General features: G+C 48.5%; 1 protein-coding gene across 3 annotated transcripts in view; it reads right to left on the bottom strand.

The window, feature by feature from the left end:
* The window catches only part of ppp1r1c (protein phosphatase 1, regulatory (inhibitor) subunit 1C), a 190397-nt gene that overhangs the window by 9726 nt on the left and 163182 nt on the right, over window positions 1-17489 (bottom strand). For 2 of the 3 annotated variants that reach the window (XM_072477612.1, XM_072477617.1), the window contains exon 6: window positions 12923-13087. The exons of the other annotated variant lie outside the window; for it this stretch is intronic. In XM_072477612.1, the coding sequence (XP_072333713.1) occupies window positions 12923-13087 (165 nt within the window). The remainder of the gene's footprint in view (window positions 1-12922; window positions 13088-17489) is intronic. 3 annotated transcript variants of the gene reach the window in all.

Here is a 17489-nt window from a genome sequence, read left to right as displayed (position 1 = left end):
GTAGTGATCCTGCCTCTTTGAGCAGCTAGCAAATCAGAGGCATCAGCTCTCCCTTGCTGGCAGCAGCACTGGGAGTGGTGGTTGCTGCTGATAATGCTCTGAAGCTTCACCAGGGTCATTGCTGGATCCCTGGAGGTAAGTGAGGTGGAATGGGTGATCGCAGGGAGGGGGTCACTGATGAGGGTGGAGAAGGGGTCAGTTGCAAGAGCAAGGGCTGACTTCCAGCAAGCACCCCCCTCCCTCTCCCACCTGATGCCAGTTCCCCTTCCTAGTCACCACACTGGCGCCTGTCCGGGTACAGTGAGGGTGAATTCAAAATGTCCAAATCGCCTAACAGCACATCTTTCGGGACTTGGGGGAGGAAACCAGAGCACCCGGAGGAAACCCAGGCAGATACAGAGAGAATGTGCAGACTCCGCACAGTGACCCAAACCGGGAATCTAAACCAGGTCCCTCGTACTGTGAAGCAACAGTGCTAACCACAACGCTACCGTGCCACCCATGCTGTGCATCTATGGAAGCTAAAGAAATTCAGCATGTCTGCATCGACTCTCACAAACTCCCACAGATGTGCGATATAGAGCATCCTATCCGGCTGCATCACTGCCTGGTATGGCAACTGCTTGGCCCAAGATCACAAGAAACTGCAGAGTGTGGTGAACTCAGCCCAACACATCACACAAGCTTTCCATCCCTCCCATTGATTCTGGCTACACCTCCCGCTGCCTCAGGAAGGCAGACAACATTGTCAGTAACCCCTCACACTCAGGCTTTGCCCTCTTCCAGATCCTTCCATCAGGCAGAAGATAGAGAAGTCTGAAGACCCGCACATCCAGACATAGGAATAGTTTCTTCCCCACAGCTACTAGACTCCTCAACGACTCCCCCTCAGACTGATCTGTTCCCTGAAAGAACATTATTCACGACGCCCTATGCTGCTCTTGCTCATGTATTTGCTTTGTTTGGCCCCTTGTTCCATACTGTAACCAATCACTATTTGTCAATGTACTTTGTCGATTATTCTTTTTGTCTACTGTGTACGTACTGTGTAGGTTCCATTGCCGCAGAAAAATGTTTTTCACTGCACTTTGAAACATGTGACAATAAATAAATAAATAAATCATCTGTCAACCCAGCCACTGCATTACCACATCATCTCTGGGTTTCCCAACCAAACAACATTAGCAGGCATTATGACAAATCACATGAGAAGATTTCAGTATTTGAAGAAACTCTCCAAACATGAAATTTGGTGCCACTTTCAGTTGGGAGAACAGCAAAAGGAATTGGCAGGTTGCACCTTCTTCTATTATCACCTCTCTGGATAAACTGTTAAATGACACAGGAAGAATCCCATCACTGAAACAAAGAAGGCAGCAGCAGCAGTGTTCAATGCCAGTAAGTGGTTTAATGATCCTAGCAGAGCAGGAAAGGGGAGTACAATTGCATATTTAGCCTCACCCTGATGTTGATAAAACTTCAATCCAACACTCAGGCTTCTCAAGCTTACTTCAGCATATCACTTCCCACACCAACTTACCTTGGAGGTCCACCCATCCATCTCAATCCATACCTCTTCACTTCTGTATCAGTTCCTACTTGCCCTCATTGTTATGCAATGCCATGCCTTTCCCTCGTAGTCACCATCAATGAATGCCCTCCATCTATCTATTTGCCACATTCCACTCATGAATATGCTTTCCCTAGCAATTGGTCTCATTGGTCATATTCCTCATGGGTATCATTAACCATGGTTTAAGCCTTGTCTTCAGTAGCAAGCTGTAATGCTTCAAGATGCGCAGAAATTAAAGATGGCGGATTGTCACTGACCATGATATACTGATCGGTCAAATGCCCTACGTCAGGAACCTTTTACACACCTGAATAATTATCTTTTCATGTTTGCACACCAGCTGTACATTGATGGAGTGGAAACCCTGTGATTGATGAATACTCACGTGATGCCTTGATTACCACCCTGTTGTGCAATCAATGAGGTGCTGCACCTGTGGGAAGCCAGCCATAGCCACAAACATGAGCACCTGCTCAATCTGACTGGCATCATTGCAGGAAGTGTACATAATCGCCTGCCTAGTTGGCAAAAGAGCCTTCAGTCACCTGTCTGGTATACGAATTGCGAGATCCTGTAAATGTCTCCAGCAGAGCCCCAGAAGGATCCAGCAGTAATAACAACACAACTTATATTTAACTTCAATGTAATAAAATGTTCCAAACCAGGGACTGGTTTAGCACAGGGCTAAATCGCTGGCTTTGAAAGCAGACCAAGGCAGGCCAGCAGCAGGGTTCAATTCCTGTACCAGCCTCCCCGAACAGGCGCCGGAATGTGGCGACTGGGGGCTTTTCACAGTAACTTCATTTGAAGCCTACTTGTGACAATAAGCGATTTTCATTTCATTTCATTTCAAGGTACTTCGCAGGAGCATTATAAATCACAATTTGGCACCAAACCACCTAAGGAGATAATTGGGAAAGTGACTAAATACTTGTTAAAATAGGACGATTTTAAGGAGCCTCTGAAAGGCAAATGGCGAGGTAGAGAGGCAGAGAGGTTTAGGACAGGAATTCCAGAGCTCAAGGCCGAGACAGCTGAAGGCACAGCCACCAAAGATGGAGCAATTAAAATGGAGACATTCAAGATGCTAGAATTAGATGAGCTCAGATATTTTGGGGCTGGAGGAAATAACAGAGAAAGGGAGGGGACAAAAACATGGAGGGACTTACTAACAAGGGTAAAAAGTTTTAAATTGAGGTGTTACTAAGTGGGAGCTAATGTAGACCAGGGAGCAGAGAGGTGATGGGTGAACAGAATTTGACACGAGTGAGAAGATGAGCAGCAGAAGTTTAGAAGGCTTCAAGTTCACAGGTGGTGGAATATGGGATACCAGCCAGGAGTGCTTTGGAATAGTCAAATCACATAACAAAGAACAAAAGCATGGGTGAGGGTTTCAACAACAGATGAGCTGAGGCTGGGTGGATTCAGGCAATGTTGCCAGAGGTGAAAGTGGGCAGTCTTAGTGTTGGCATGGGGATATGGTCAGAAGTTCATCTCCGAGTCAAGTATGACATCTAGGTTCACTCAGCATGGTTTCTAATTAGAGGGATAGAGTTTGTAGCTAGGAAATGGAGTTCATAGCAGGGACTGAAGACAGTGGCTTCCATTTTCCCAATGTTTAATTGGAAGGAGCTTCTGCTCATCGAGTACTGGATGTTAGATCCTGTAATAAGTCCACAGAGGCAGACGTTACTTCACCAGAATCCCTTTTATTAACAAAACCAACAGCAGTGCAATATGTCCATTCAGTTTGCTGTCTACAATGGGAGTGCAGAGGATCGGACACTCCCTGTTATAAACAAAGTAGAGGTTCCCTGATTCGCCCACTAATCAGGGAACTCGTATACCAATTGGCCAATCTCAAAGGACTGGTCTAAATCATTATAGATTAGCAGTCTGATAATTTAGCAACAGTTGAGGAGTCAAGAATGATGGTGGAAAGGTAGGTCTAGGTGGCATTAGTGTACATGTGAAAACAAATACTGTTTTTATAGACAATGCTGACAAACAGCAATATGTAAATGGGAAATAAGAGGATATCCTTGGCAGACCCCAGAGATTACAATGTGGAAGCAGGAAGGGGAGAAAATGCCAGTGATCGCTTGATCCAGAATCAGATCGGTAAGAATGCAGTGATCTGAGAGCATTCCCACCCAACTGGACGTCATTGGAAACATGTTGCAGGGTGATGGTGCTCCAGGAGAGGAGGCCTGGGGGAGGGGGAGAAGGGGTGGGGTTGGCCTTCTAAGACACTCGACACCTGTGTAGGAGTAGCTGGCGGGCATCCCACAACACACCTCTTGTCCCAAGCCTGCTCCCATCTGCCGAAAAGTAGTGGCCGGGACAGGACATGGCCCTTAAATTACAATTAATTGGACACTTAAGGTTGTCAGTTGGGTTGAGGGCGGACTGGCTGCCCTTGCCCTTGCTCAGCATCCATAAAAATCACGGTGAAGGTGGGTAGGGAGGAGGAAAGGCACCTGCAGAACTTTACAGGACCCTCCGCCTGCAGACCCATTCATGGGAAAGCTATGAAATTCTGCCCATTGTTTAATAATAATAATCGTTATTATCACAAGTAGGCTTACATTAACACCTCAATGAAGCAGGGTCCTGTGTAGCTGGCCCTGGGTCTCAGGGTGTCTTGTCCCCCTCTTGCTTAGCCATATGTATTGGTTTTCATGAATATCTGGCAGAAACTGGTGGACCAAGGTCTCCATGGCGATTGCCGCCCTTCGATGCGCTGACATGTCGGCACCAAGACAGACTCCTCCAACCCCCATTCTAATCTGGTGATGGTCTCTAACCCTCCCTGATAATAATCTTTGTTATTGTCACAAGTAGGCTGACATTAACACTGCAATGAAGTTACTGCGAAAATCCCCCAGCTGCCACACCCCGACGCCTGTTCGGGTAGACTGAGGGAGAATTCAGAACGTCCAAATCACCTTGCAGCACATCTTTCGGGACTTGTGGGAGGAAACTGGAGCACTCGGAGGAAACCCACGCAGGCACTGGGAGAACATGCAGACTCCGCACAGTGACCCAGGGACCCTGGTGCTGTGAAGCAACAGTGATAACCACTGTGCTACCGTGCCACCCATTTGTGATGGTTGCAGAAAATTCCTTGTTTCTTTGCATTAAAAGGTCTCAATTCTTAAAAATAAAGCAAAGATTTATTATTTTTCAATGGCAGTACCTGTGTATTGAGAATAAGAAAGCAATGAATAAATATCAAAAACCCCAAACCCATCTACTCCCTTTATGCATAGATTCAATAGCTTTGAGAATCAGCTTTGGGGATACATAGGCGCGATTCTCCACCCCCACGCCGAAGTGGCCGCGCCGTCGTGAACGCCGTCGAGGTTCACGACGGCACGGAACGGCCCCGGTCCCGACCGATTCAGGCCCTGACAATGGGCCAGTATCGGGGCCGCGTCATCTACCCGCGCCAGGCCTTGTCGCCCGCGTAAAAGCGGCGCCGCATAGATGACGCGGCCGGCGCCGGATAACGGACGTCATCCGCGCATGCATGGGTTGGCCGGCGCCAACCCGCGCATGCGTGGTTGCCATCCTGTCCAAATCCGCCCCGCAAGAAGATGGGGGACGGATCTTGCGGGGCCGCGGAAGGAAGGAGGTCCTCCTTCAGAGAGGACGGCCCGACGATCGGTGGGCACCGATCGCGGGCCACCCCACATTCCAGATGAAGCCCGGTGCAGGATCCCCCCTCGCCCCCCCACAGGCCACCCCCCCCAGCGTTCACGCACCGCCCATGACTGTCGCGACCAGGTGTGGACGGCGCCGGGGGGAACCCGCCGATTTGGCCTGGCCGCTCGGCCCATCCGGGCCTCAGAATAGCGGGGGTGCCGGAGAATCGCCATTTTGGGTATCTCTGGCGATTCTCCGGCCTGCGGCCCGCGAAACTCGACTGGGCCGTTCCCGCCGCTTGGGAGAATCGCGGGAGGGCGTCGGACCGGCGTCCCCGGAAATTTCGGCGGCCCAGGCGATTCTCCCAACCGGCGTGAGAGTGGAGAATCGCGCCCATAGCGTCCACAAATATTTAAATGGACTGTTGATCTCAAGTGGAGGTTCTAGTATAAGCCAGCTGGCTCCAAAGTGATACTAGAATATAAGCAAAATGCTGCGGATGCTGGAAATCTGAAATAAAAACAGAAAATGCTGAAAAATCTCAGTCAGTCTAGCCAACATCTAGATGAGAAAAACAGAGTTAACAATTTGAGTCCAAATGACCTTTCAGAGTGAAGAAGAGTCATATTGAACTCAAAACGTTGATTCTGTTTCTTTCTCCACAGTTGCTGCCTGACCTGCTGAGATTTTCCAGCAATTTTTGTTTTTATTCCAAAGGGTTTGACAAGATTAAAGTTGCTTTCACACTATATATGGGTCCTGTACTAGCACTGCTGGTTGCCAACACATGTAAACATCCAGGCTGTCAGGAAGTCATGTTTATTTTGTTATTGCAAAGCTGAAAAACTGTTTTTCAATATTAACAACTTGGATTGATATTGTGCATTTAACACTGCAGAACATCTCAAGATGTTTCACACGAATGTATTAAAACAAAAAGTGGCACCAAGTCAAGAAAGGAGAACAAAGGATCACAGAATTGTTACAGCATAGTCGAAGGCTATTTGGCCCATCGTGTCTGTGTCAGCTCTCTGAAAGAACAATGGACCTAGTACCAGCACGGTAGCATAGTGGTTAGCACAATTGCTTCACAGCTCCAGGGTCCCAGGTTCAATTCCCAGCTTGGGTCACTGTCTGTGCGGAGTCTGCACGTTCTCCCCGTGTGCGTGTGGGTTTCCTCTGGGTGCTCCGGTTTCCTCCCACAGTCCAAAGATGTGCAGGTTAGCTGGATTGGCCATGCTAAATTGCCCTTAAGTGTCCAAATTTGCCCTTAGTGTTGGGTGGGGTTCCTGGGTTATGGGGCTAGGGTGGAGATGTGGGCCTGGGCAGGGTGCTCTTTCCAAGAGCCGGTGCAGACTCGATGGGCTGAATGGCCTCCTTCTGTACTGTAAATTCTATGATTCATTCTGCCACCTGTGTCCCATGACCTTGCACACTCTTCCTTTTCAGATAATAATCCACTTCCCTCTTGTATGCCTCAATTGAACCTGCCTCCACCGTGCTCTCAGGCAGCACACTCCAGTTCTTAACCATTTGCTGTGTGAAAAGGTTTCTTAATATCTCCACTGCTTCCTTTGCCAATTACCTTAAATCTGTGTTCTCTAATTTTCGATCAGTGGGAACAGATTTTCCCCATCTACTCTAATCAAGGCTGATTTTCAATAAGTCTTACAAACTTTTTCTGACCTTCTCTTCTCCGAGGAAAACAGCCACCTGGATGCAATATTCCAACTAAGGCCAGAGCAGTATTTTGTACAAATGTAACATAATTCTCTTGCTCTTGTACTCTGTGCCCGTATTAATAAAGCTGAGGGTACTGAATGCATTATTAGCCGCTCTCTCAACCTGTCCTGCCACCTTTTATGATTTATGCACATATACACAAACAGGTCCCTCTGCGCCTGAACCCCTTTTAGAACTTTACCCTCTATTTTATAATGTCCTTCTCTGTTCTTCCTGGCAAAATTAATCACTTCATACTTCTCTGCATTGAATTTAATTTGAGTTTATTTGTCCACCCAGTCCAAGAACTTGTCAATGACCTTTTGAGGTTCTACAGTTTCTGCCTCACAGGTCACAATGCTCCCAAGATGGAGGAACAAAAATTGAATCAGTCCTGAAACCAGGGGCGGGATTCTCCAAAATGGAGGCAGAGTGTTCACGCCGTCGTGAACGCCGTCGAGGTTCACGACGGCGCGAAACGGCCCCTATCCCGACCGATTCAGGGCCCGATAATGGGCTAGAGGCGGCGCCGCGTCATTTACATGCGCCAGGCCTTGGTGCCGCGTAAAGGCGGCGCCGCATACATGACGCGGCCGGCGCCGCATAACTGGCGTCACCCGCGCATGCGCGGTTGTCGTCCTCTCCGAGTCCGCCCCGCAAGAAGATGTCAGACGGATCTTGCGGGGCTGCAGAAGAAAGGAGGTCCTCCTTCAGAGAGGACGGCCCGACGATCGGTGGGCACTGATCGTGGGCCACACCCCATTTGAGGCCCCACCCCGGTGCAGGATCCCCCCTCTCCCCCCCCCCCCCCCACCGCAGGCCGCCCCCCCAGCGTTCCCGCGCTGTTCCCGCCGGCAGCGACCAGGTGTGGACGGCACCGGGAGGAACCCGCCGTTTTGGGCTGGCCGCTCGGCCCATCCGGGCCTGAGAATAGCAGGGGTGCCGGAGAATCGCCATTTTGGGTGTCTCGGGCGATTCTCCGGCCTGCGCCGCGCGGAACTCAACGGGGCCGTTCTCGCCACTTGGGAGAATCGCGGGAGGGCGTCAGACCAGCGTCGTGGGAAAATTTGGCGACCCAGGCGATTCTCCCAACTGGCGCGGGAGCGGAGAATCGCGCCCCAGGACCTTTATGCACAATTAACCCATACCCGTTCCTTCCGATCTGGTTACATGCCTGTTGAGTGGCCACAGCCCTCAGCATATGGCCCAAGCTCATGAATGTAGCACCACTTGTAGCTAGCCTGCACGAGTGAAACCAAGCCTGCATATCTTTAAGGGGAGATGTGTTTGGGCTGGATCGGATGCTGGAACTGATTGTTGGAGAAAATTTGTGCAGCAAGAACACTGAGTAATGACATAACTTGGCACTGAGCATTCTCCAACGTTTCCAGACACAGAACTGGAAGTCTTGGTGCAGAAGGTGGACAGGAAGAGTGAGGCCATGTATCCGCAGGAGAAGGTAGTTGGAGCATGTAGCCATTGGGGTCAATGCCAACTGTGGACATGTTTGCAGTGCCAAAAGAACATAATGACCCCATGTGAATGTCAAGGTCAGTGAATGCATTTTCAAATGGCATATCCTTACCAACTGAACAATTAACCTCAGGCACTGCTCTACTCATCACTACCCATTCACTCAACTATCAACAATCTATCAATCACAACTCATACGGGCATTCATATTTTCACCATGTCTACACACACTTACAACGCTGCAAGACTCACACTCCACAGCTTGTGCGTATGGCCAAAACATGAGCAGATCACATTGTACCAAACGCATTGACAGAATTTTCTCTCTCTTGCAGGACAAGGTGATACACAATTTCAGGCAGTGGTTACTTTGCCAGCAGGGAAGAGCCACAGCTGATGAGCTAACCCCAAAGGAGAGGATCGTGCTCTGCATCATGGAGTGGCCATGGCCTCCAGTGCTGAAACAATTGAAATAACAATATGTTCCTCTATAATCCTCATTCCTACATACCATGTCTCCCTCATTTCACAATCACATCTGATTTAAGAACAGTGGATGGTTTAAGCATGCACCTCTTATTTTCCACCCTGTCCCTCACCATCTGCTTTAAGATACCCACCTGGCTAGGCAGTGGTACAAGAGTGTGAAATGCAAGAGGAAGAAGAGGCTGATGACTGAACACTGCCGTCCAATTTCACACTTGCAACCAACAGCCCAGATACTACCAGTGGATGTACATTAGAGGGTAGCATTGAGGCAGGATTTGTATGTGGTGCATAACTGGCCAAAAATGCCAGAGGAGGGGGGAAGCAATGCCAGCTAACCAGAGAGCAAGGTCATAAAAGTCATGTATGACTTTATGGGGTGGCATGGAAAATGGCTGATGGTATGCACAATGAGATGCTTGGTACATTGACAGGTCTGCCCGAATGCTAGGAGTCACCGTCAAGGAGCATAGTAACGTCCTGCATCAACCTAATACAGGCCTTTGCATGGATCTTGGAGTTCATCCTTTCAATATGGAAGTGGTGACCAACTCAATTTTCACACATTGCGGCGCTTAACAGCCAACCCAAGCAGAGGCCACCAGATATCTATGTGCTGCAGTGGAAGTTCAGACTGAAGTCGTGAGGTCACCACTTCTTGTCATGCAGGCTCAGCTTGGTGCCATGCAGGCTCAGCTTGGTGCCATGCAGGCTCAGCTTGGTGCCATGCAGGTTCAGCTTGGTGCCATGCAGGCTCAGCTTGGTGCCATGCAGGCTCAGCTTGGTGCCATGCAGGTTCAGCTTGGTGCCATGCAGGCTCAGCTTGGTGCCATGCAGGCTCAGCTTGGTGCCATGCAGGCTCAGCTTGGTGCCATGCAGGCTCAGCTTGGTGCCATGCAGGTTCAGCTTGGTGCCATGCAGGTTCAGCTTGGTGCCATGCAGGCTCAGCTTGGTGCCATGCAGGTTCAGCTTGGTGCCATGCAGGTTCAGCTTGGTGCCATGCAGGCTCAGCTTGGTGCCATGCAGGCTCAGCTTGGTGCCATGCAGGCTCAGCTTGGTGCCATGCAGGTTCAGCTTGGTGCCATGCAGGTTCAGCTTGGTGCCATGCAGGCTCAGCTTGGTGCCATGCAGGCTCAGCTTGGTGCCATGCAGGCTCAGACTGCTGCTGTCATTACTGTGAACACCAGTGTTCAAAGAGGCTTGCAGAGTCTCACAGCAGTCCAGCAGTCTTTTAGAATCATAGAATTTACAGTGCAGAAGGAGGCCATTCGGCCCATCGAGTCTGCACCGGCCCTTGGAAAGAGCACCCTACTTTAGCCCACGCCTCCACCCTATCCCCATAACCCAGTAACCCCACCTAACCTTTTTGGACACTAAGGGCAATTTATCATGGCCAATCCACCTAACCTGCACATCTTTGGACTGTGGGAGGAAACCGGAGCACCAGGAGAAAACTCAGGGAGAACGTGCAGACTCCGCACAGACAGTGACCCAAGCTGGGAATCGAACCTGGGTCCGGGAGCTGTGAAGCAACAGTGCTAACCACTGTGCTACCATGCTGCCCTTGTACTGCTGTCTGATAATGTCAACCAACAGGCTGGATTACTGAGTTGCCAACCTGGGAGAGCGGCAGTGGCTCTATGGAACATTAACATGCTGTCCAATATTAAAATAACAGCAATTGCCTTCCCATTAATGCTACTCCACCAAGTGCCCAAACAATTGCCTGTCAATCAGCCAGTCCTGACTGCTGTCATTTATGCTGAGGCGGCACAATGCAAAACTAGTCCTTCCAGGGCCAGAGACGCTCATGGGCATCCTGCAAGACCACCTGTAGTCTCCTACAACTGAAAATCAGTCTTTTGCCAGTATGCTGCAGCCACTGGGATTACGCTTAATAGGAGCACTGACGCAGGTAAGGTGATATGAAATACAAGCACAGGGGCATGTACAAGAGTGATTTATTGGCTTTTGTATGAAATGTTGGATGTTTTGTTTAATAAAGTTGGTTTGGAATCGTTGCTTTGTGAGGTACCCTCAATAATGACGCTTAGAGTGTAAACGGTAAAGAAGGCTTTAATAGACTAAGAACTATGCTAGAGCTGAAACATGTGCTAACTGCTGCACAGCCCACAAGACAGCCCCTTATATATGGCTCACAGATGGGCGGAGCCAGAGGTGGAGTCCCCAGGGTTCCAAGCCCGGTCTTAAAGGGGACATCACCTTACATGATGACAAGGCAGTAACTGTTCATCACACTTTGTGCTTACCTTTTTTTCTGTGTTGTGGCCAAGTGTATCGTGACCAGACTTCTGCCGGGACAGTAAGTGCCAGTGTGCTGACAACTTCCTCAAAGGAGCTCAAATGTCCCACTTTCCAGCTTCTCCTCTTGCATGAAGGATATCAGAGATTTCTGCCAGCACTTCACCTTTCTGCACAGCATCAGTGTCTCTTCTCTTCATTTCCTCCCACTTTACCTAACACTCCATTTACTGTCAGCAAATCCCCCTCGGTTGCAGAATGTCACCCACTCGCTGGCCTTTAAGCAGCAGTGTGGACCCTTCCGCATGTGCAAAAATCTTTCTCACTGATATCCAGAGCTGGGGCTAATTTTCCCCAAAACAGATTAGTTCTGAAGAAGAAGGCTTTTTACTGCACTGGTTGGTTCATCTCTCAGTACCCTGAATGGCCATACGATCAGAACACTCTGATTGGTCAATCAAGGATTCCACTGGGGCGACCAGTCAGACAGAGTCTGTAACCCTGGGTTCTAGATTCCCCAGCCAGCAGAAGCAACCACTCGGTGTTTGACCCTGTCAAGCTCGTTAACTACACATGATCAGCTATGTGTGCTTAAGAGAGGATTTAGTTGGAGTGATAAGGTCAAAAATAGCAGTTGATGTCAAATCAGTGCAACATTCAAATTGACTTCATAATCTGTAAACTTACAGTGTACACTCCTAATGGTCACGGCAATGCTTTCATCACTGATGTGCTTAGGATAGATTATGCTGGAAGTACATGAGCGCGGTGCAGACAGCACTTTGCAACCAACACGACAAACTGATGATAGTACAGACACTACTCTAATTAATTTCCTTCGGCATTAGAAAAAGTTTATGTTGGCTGGGAATCTTCTCAGAGATCCCCCTCTTCCGCAGCCATAAACTTTGCAGGAAGTTACATTGGTAAATAATAATAATAATAATCTTTATTGTCACAAGTAGGCTTCCATTAACATTGCAATGAAGTTACTGTGAAAATCTCCTAGTCGCCACATTCCGGCACCTGTTCGGGTACACTGAGGGAGAATTCAGAATTTCCAAATTACCTAACAGCACGTCTTTCAGGACTTGTGGGAGGAAACCGGAGCAACCGGAGGAAAACCCACGCAAACATAGGGAGAACGTGCAGACTCCACACAGACAGTGACCCAAGCTGGGAATCGAACCTGGGACCCTGGCACTGTGAAGCAACAGTGCTAGCCACTCTGCTACTGTGCCGCCCAAGTTTCCGCCACAGTTTAGACAAAATTACAGCAACGAAATAGGACTACCCTCGAAGAAATTTCGCTTTTTTGGTGAATGATGCTAAACATAAGTCTACAATTTGCTTTTGTTAGCAACTAAGTAAACTTATCACTTATTGCTTGAACGAACGGTTATTTGTCCATGATTGTACGGTTTACGACTTACCTTAATACATTCTTTTGGTGACAATTACTTCGATTCTTTGCATTTCACTAACGTTGCTGGTGAAACTAAACTGCACTCTCAAAATAACTCTCAACTTAATGAAAACATCTTTCATTGAGAACTAGTTTAATTTGAAAGTGTTATGCGAAGGTTTTCGCAGATTAGGAGATTTAGCAAAGCAATATCATTTCCTGCAGTGGGTCACATATTGATTTTGTAAAACACGTAAAGGATGAATGTGTTCCTTCCTCTATAAAGAAGCCAAGTTCTGAAAATAAAATGGCAGGATTGCATAATTTTGCTTAACATGTAACAGAAAGTCTACCTGTCATGAGTGGTGGCTGGTGCTGAAAGGGAGTGTCTTTCCGCCGAGGTTTCAAAGTTTGCTCATCTGTGTCTGTTTCTGTCTGTCGCTGGTGTGAACTTCTCGAGGACAAGTGAGGCACATCATCATTACAATTAAGGGGAGCTACCTGTTCAGATCCTGTAACTGTGATAAAAATAACTGTTCAAAGCCATGTGATGTAGCAGTCACTGCAATGACAACACATTTTCTCAATACTGAGTTACAGATAATGTTTTGGTATGTTGTGACCTGCGTGGGAAACCTGCTTTCCTTTAGGAAGAGCAGTGATTATCCTCACAAGCTAATAGTCTATTATGCAACTGAAAATAAAATCATTGTCTGTCCCTTTCAGAGAGTTTAGAGTCATTTTGTTTCTTACTTTAGAAAATCATTGCAATAAGTTCTGTTCAGTTCATTTAAGAAGGTGTTTCTGCACAAGACTTAGTGATAAAACTTACCGCCTCACGTCTGCTGAAAGGGGAAAAATGTTTCACGTTTGAATATAATAAATGCACAGTAACAAAATCATTAAAGTAACTTTTATTTGCTTCTTAAACTTCCTGACACATTTCCCTTCTCAATGCTAAATGAAGCTTGGTATTAGTAGGCAAGGATACAGTGCCCAACATACCGATCCTCTGTTATGCCTGAGGGAAATGTAACTGGTAAACTTTAGTGAGAAGACCTGGTTTTAGGCTTAATTTCCATTTTTGCTCCATTGTTCAGATAAGTGAAAGAGAACCCCACCCTCGGTGTATGTACTAACTAAACTATAAACACTGGGACAGAAAAACCTACAATCAGCTGGTGAATGCCGAAGGACCCAGTCACTGATGACAGACATTCTTTAGTGACTTTCAAATGGTAGCTGACTACCAGTACGGGTGGGTACTTCCAATACATTAGGGTCTCTAAGGAATGCAAGATATTAAGTAGACCATTGACACGTATTGCAATTAATCAAATGCATTCTCAAGTGACTTTCTGCATAACATATGTCATATGGCTGGTTGCAATTGGTTCGCTAAACATTCTGCACACCGCAGCATTGCTCTATATTGTACCATGTTACAACCATGAGGTTTATAACATTTATGCTTTAGGACTGTGTCTACAACTTACGGTTAAAATTAAGGGGGTCATGTGACCTGTTCTGAAGTCTGCATGTCGGGGGGTTTGATTGTAAGACATTAAAGGAGCCCAGATTGTTTTACTTGGAAGATGGGGTTTACACTTGGAGACAATTTTTACAACCAGCGAGAAAAGGCCAAAGTCCCAGAACAATGTTGAGAAGTTTGTGTTGTGTTGGGTTGTCCACCTCCCACCAAGATAAAAAGTGTGTTGGTATCTCAAGGATAGTTAACCAGCATTTCATAGAATCATAGAATTTACAGTGCAGAAGGAGGCCATTTGGCCCATCGAGTCTGCACCGGCCCTTGGAAAGAGCACCCTACCTAAGCCCACATCTCCACCCTATCCCCGCAACCCAGTCACCCCACCCAATCTTTTTTGTTTGGACACTAAGGGCAATTTATCATGGCCAATCCACATCTTTGGACTGTGGGCGGAAATCGGAGCACCCGAAGGAAGCCCACGCAAACATGGGGAGAACGTGCAGACTCCGCACAGACAGTGACCCAAGCCGGGAATTGAACCCGGGACCCTGGAGCTGTGAAGCAACTGTGATAACCACTGTGCTACCATGCTGCCCTGTACCTGGATATAAGGCACATATGATCCATATTGCCATGGAGATGGGCTTTGAGAGAGGAAAGGTTTCTAAGATATTCCTGAAACTCACAGACATAGAGGCCGCCTGCCATGGTCTGGGAAAGAGGCAGCAGCTCGAGGCCAAAAGTCTCCATAGATGTTCACCACCATCTATGCGGTTGGGAGTTCGCACTCGATTGAAAATATCAAACTCATGAGGCTGGAAGATTCACTGAACTTGGACTAGAGAGATATCACAGAAAAATCCCTCACCATGAAATACAGTTCTAGGGTTAACCCCATTGCAGGGGGGAGGAGGGGGGCCCCATTATGGGGGAGTAGGAGATGATGCTGGGGAGGGATTGATGCTCCAACCAATGCCGGTGATGATGAGCATGGGTGAGATAATGTCCTGATATCAGTGATGATTGGGTGGGAGGTTGAGTCATCCTGATGCCTGTGTGTGTGTGCGGGGGTGGGGGGGAGGGGTTGACTTGAATATTGAGTGGTGGGGCAGGTTTCCCCTCTGTTTTCTAGGGTTGGGGTTGTTCCCCTTGTCTGTCGGGGGTCCCAATGTCTGTAGGAGGCGAGGGGGGGAACCTTTATTTTGACTTTAAGATTGCAGCGCCCTTTAAAAAGGCATCACAATCACTGTGGAGCCAGGCTTGCAGCCTTTATCAAGCCCCACCCCACCAGAATGACGGTGCAAAAATCTCTCCCCTGTTTTTGTTTTGATAAAGTGTCAGGTGATCTGAGTGAAAACCTGACTGAGTTTCCCCGGAGAAACACACCGGTTTTCAGTCAGAACCTGACACTACCATTTTTTATGATAATTCCGCCTGACGTGTTTAGTCAACAGTGCATTTAGTCGGTTTGTTACAGTAAAAGTCTTAAAATATAAAATCTTGTTGCTTCATCTTTTTCAGCTATTAACTGTGAGTTGAAATTTCTATTAAAAGTTATTGGTCTCAGTGGTGATCGTAAAAAAAAAGAGTATAAGTATTCAATGTTTCTTTGAATCTAGCATCCATTTCATCTGCAGCTGAAGCACACATGAACTTTGCATTTTGAAAACACTTGTGTAAAACTGGAAAGAATTCTAAAAAGAGGTGAAATCGGAATTCCTGGCTATGTGGTCATCAGGGGCGTCATTCTCCGACCCCCCGCCGGGTCGGAGAATGGCCGTTGGCCGCCGTGAATCCCGCCCCCGCCCCCGCCGAAGTCTCCGCTACCGGAGATTGGGCGGGGGCGGGAATCCGGCCGTGCCGGTTGGCGGGACCCCCCGCTGGATTCTCCGGCCCGGATGGGCCGAAGTCCCGTCCAGGAATTGCCTGTCCCGCCGGCGTAAATCAAACCTGGTATTTACCGGCGGGACCAGGCGGCGTGGGCGGGCTCCGGGGTCCTGGGGGGGGGCGCGGGGCGATCTGACCCCGGGGGGTGCCCCCACGGTGGCCTGGCCCGCGATCGGGGCCCACCGATCCACGGGCGGGCCTGTGCCGTGGGGGCACTCTTTCCCTTCCGCCTACGCCACGGCCTCCACCATGGCGGAGGCGGAAGTGACTCTCCCCACTGCGCATGCGCGGGAAACTGACAGCGGCCGCTGACGCTCCCGCGCATGTGCTGGGAAACTGACAGCGGCCGCTGACGCTCCCGCGCATGCGCCGCATTTCCGCGCCAGCTGGCGGGGCAACAAACACCATTTCCGCCAGCTGGCGGGGCGGAAATCCCTCCGGCGTCGGCCTAGCCCCTCAATGTTGGGGCTAGGCCGCCAAAGATGCGGAGACTTCCGCACCTTTTTGCCGGCGCGATGCCCGTCTGATTTGCGCCGGCTTTGGCGCCAGTCGGCGGGCATCCCGCCGTTGGGGGAGAATTTCGCCCCAGATTTCTCAGATGTTTGATATTGGTTGAGGTTGCTATTGGGGTGAAACAAAAAAAGCCTAAATAAAACTAATGGAGTGGTGTTATGGTTTCGGCCTGTTGTGCTGGAGCAGGGAACAGTCACAGGACACAGAATTCATGGTGGGAGAAGTAAAGTTCTCTTTGGAAAGGTTTGTTTTCCAGTTGGCAGTAAGAAGAAAATTCAACTCCAAAAGCTCTTGGTGAAGCAATGTGTGAGGTAGCAGAAAGAGACTGAATCCTGAAAGTGATTAGCTCAGGGATGCCAAACATCTGAATGTTGGTATCAGAGGACGATGCAACTGCGTGTTCTTGGTGGGTTGGTTGAAAAGAAACTCTGGAGAGCCAAGCCATCAGGATTGATGTAACCTGAGTAAGAGATGGTTCATGGATTATACAACTTGTCGGTGCCGGGGACCTCAGATAGAACATGGCTGTTGGTGAAAGGGGCTCGAGGGCCAAACCCATTTATTTGGAAAAGTGAGAGATCCTGCCTCCCGGAGGCTAAGTTGGACAGTCTCTAGGATTACATGTGGTGCATCATCTGTGCAGGGAGTGAACGAGTGCTTTCAATTCTGTGGCAGTATCTTTGGAGTGAAGAGGTCTTGTGATGCAGTGGGTAGCATCCTTGCCTCTGGGATCAAGTCCCACTTCGAGGTGTTATGGCCAAAGAATGTGCGTTCATATTTTGGCCAAACAGGTTGATTATCAGCCTGCGAAGTCCTCCACTTGCCTGGTGGCAGGCCTGATCATCCATACTATAGAAATCAACAGCAAACCACTGCAGTACTTTGCCAAGCAAAGTCCATGTTGTGACTTCCATCTTAGGACATAGTACCTGAAGGAAAAAGAGGATCTTTGGGGTATTGATAATTTACAATGAAATTCATCTTAGAGTGAAATACCAGTGGTCTGTTAATGCATGCTCAATTTTATGTTG

Source organism: Scyliorhinus torazame, chromosome 2 (assembly GCF_047496885.1).
Source record: "Scyliorhinus torazame isolate Kashiwa2021f chromosome 2, sScyTor2.1, whole genome shotgun sequence".
Classification (NCBI taxonomy): domain Eukaryota; kingdom Metazoa; phylum Chordata; class Chondrichthyes; order Carcharhiniformes; family Scyliorhinidae; genus Scyliorhinus; species Scyliorhinus torazame.
Note: the sequence above shows the minus strand (reverse complement) of the source record. Positions and strands in the feature narration are given on the sequence as shown.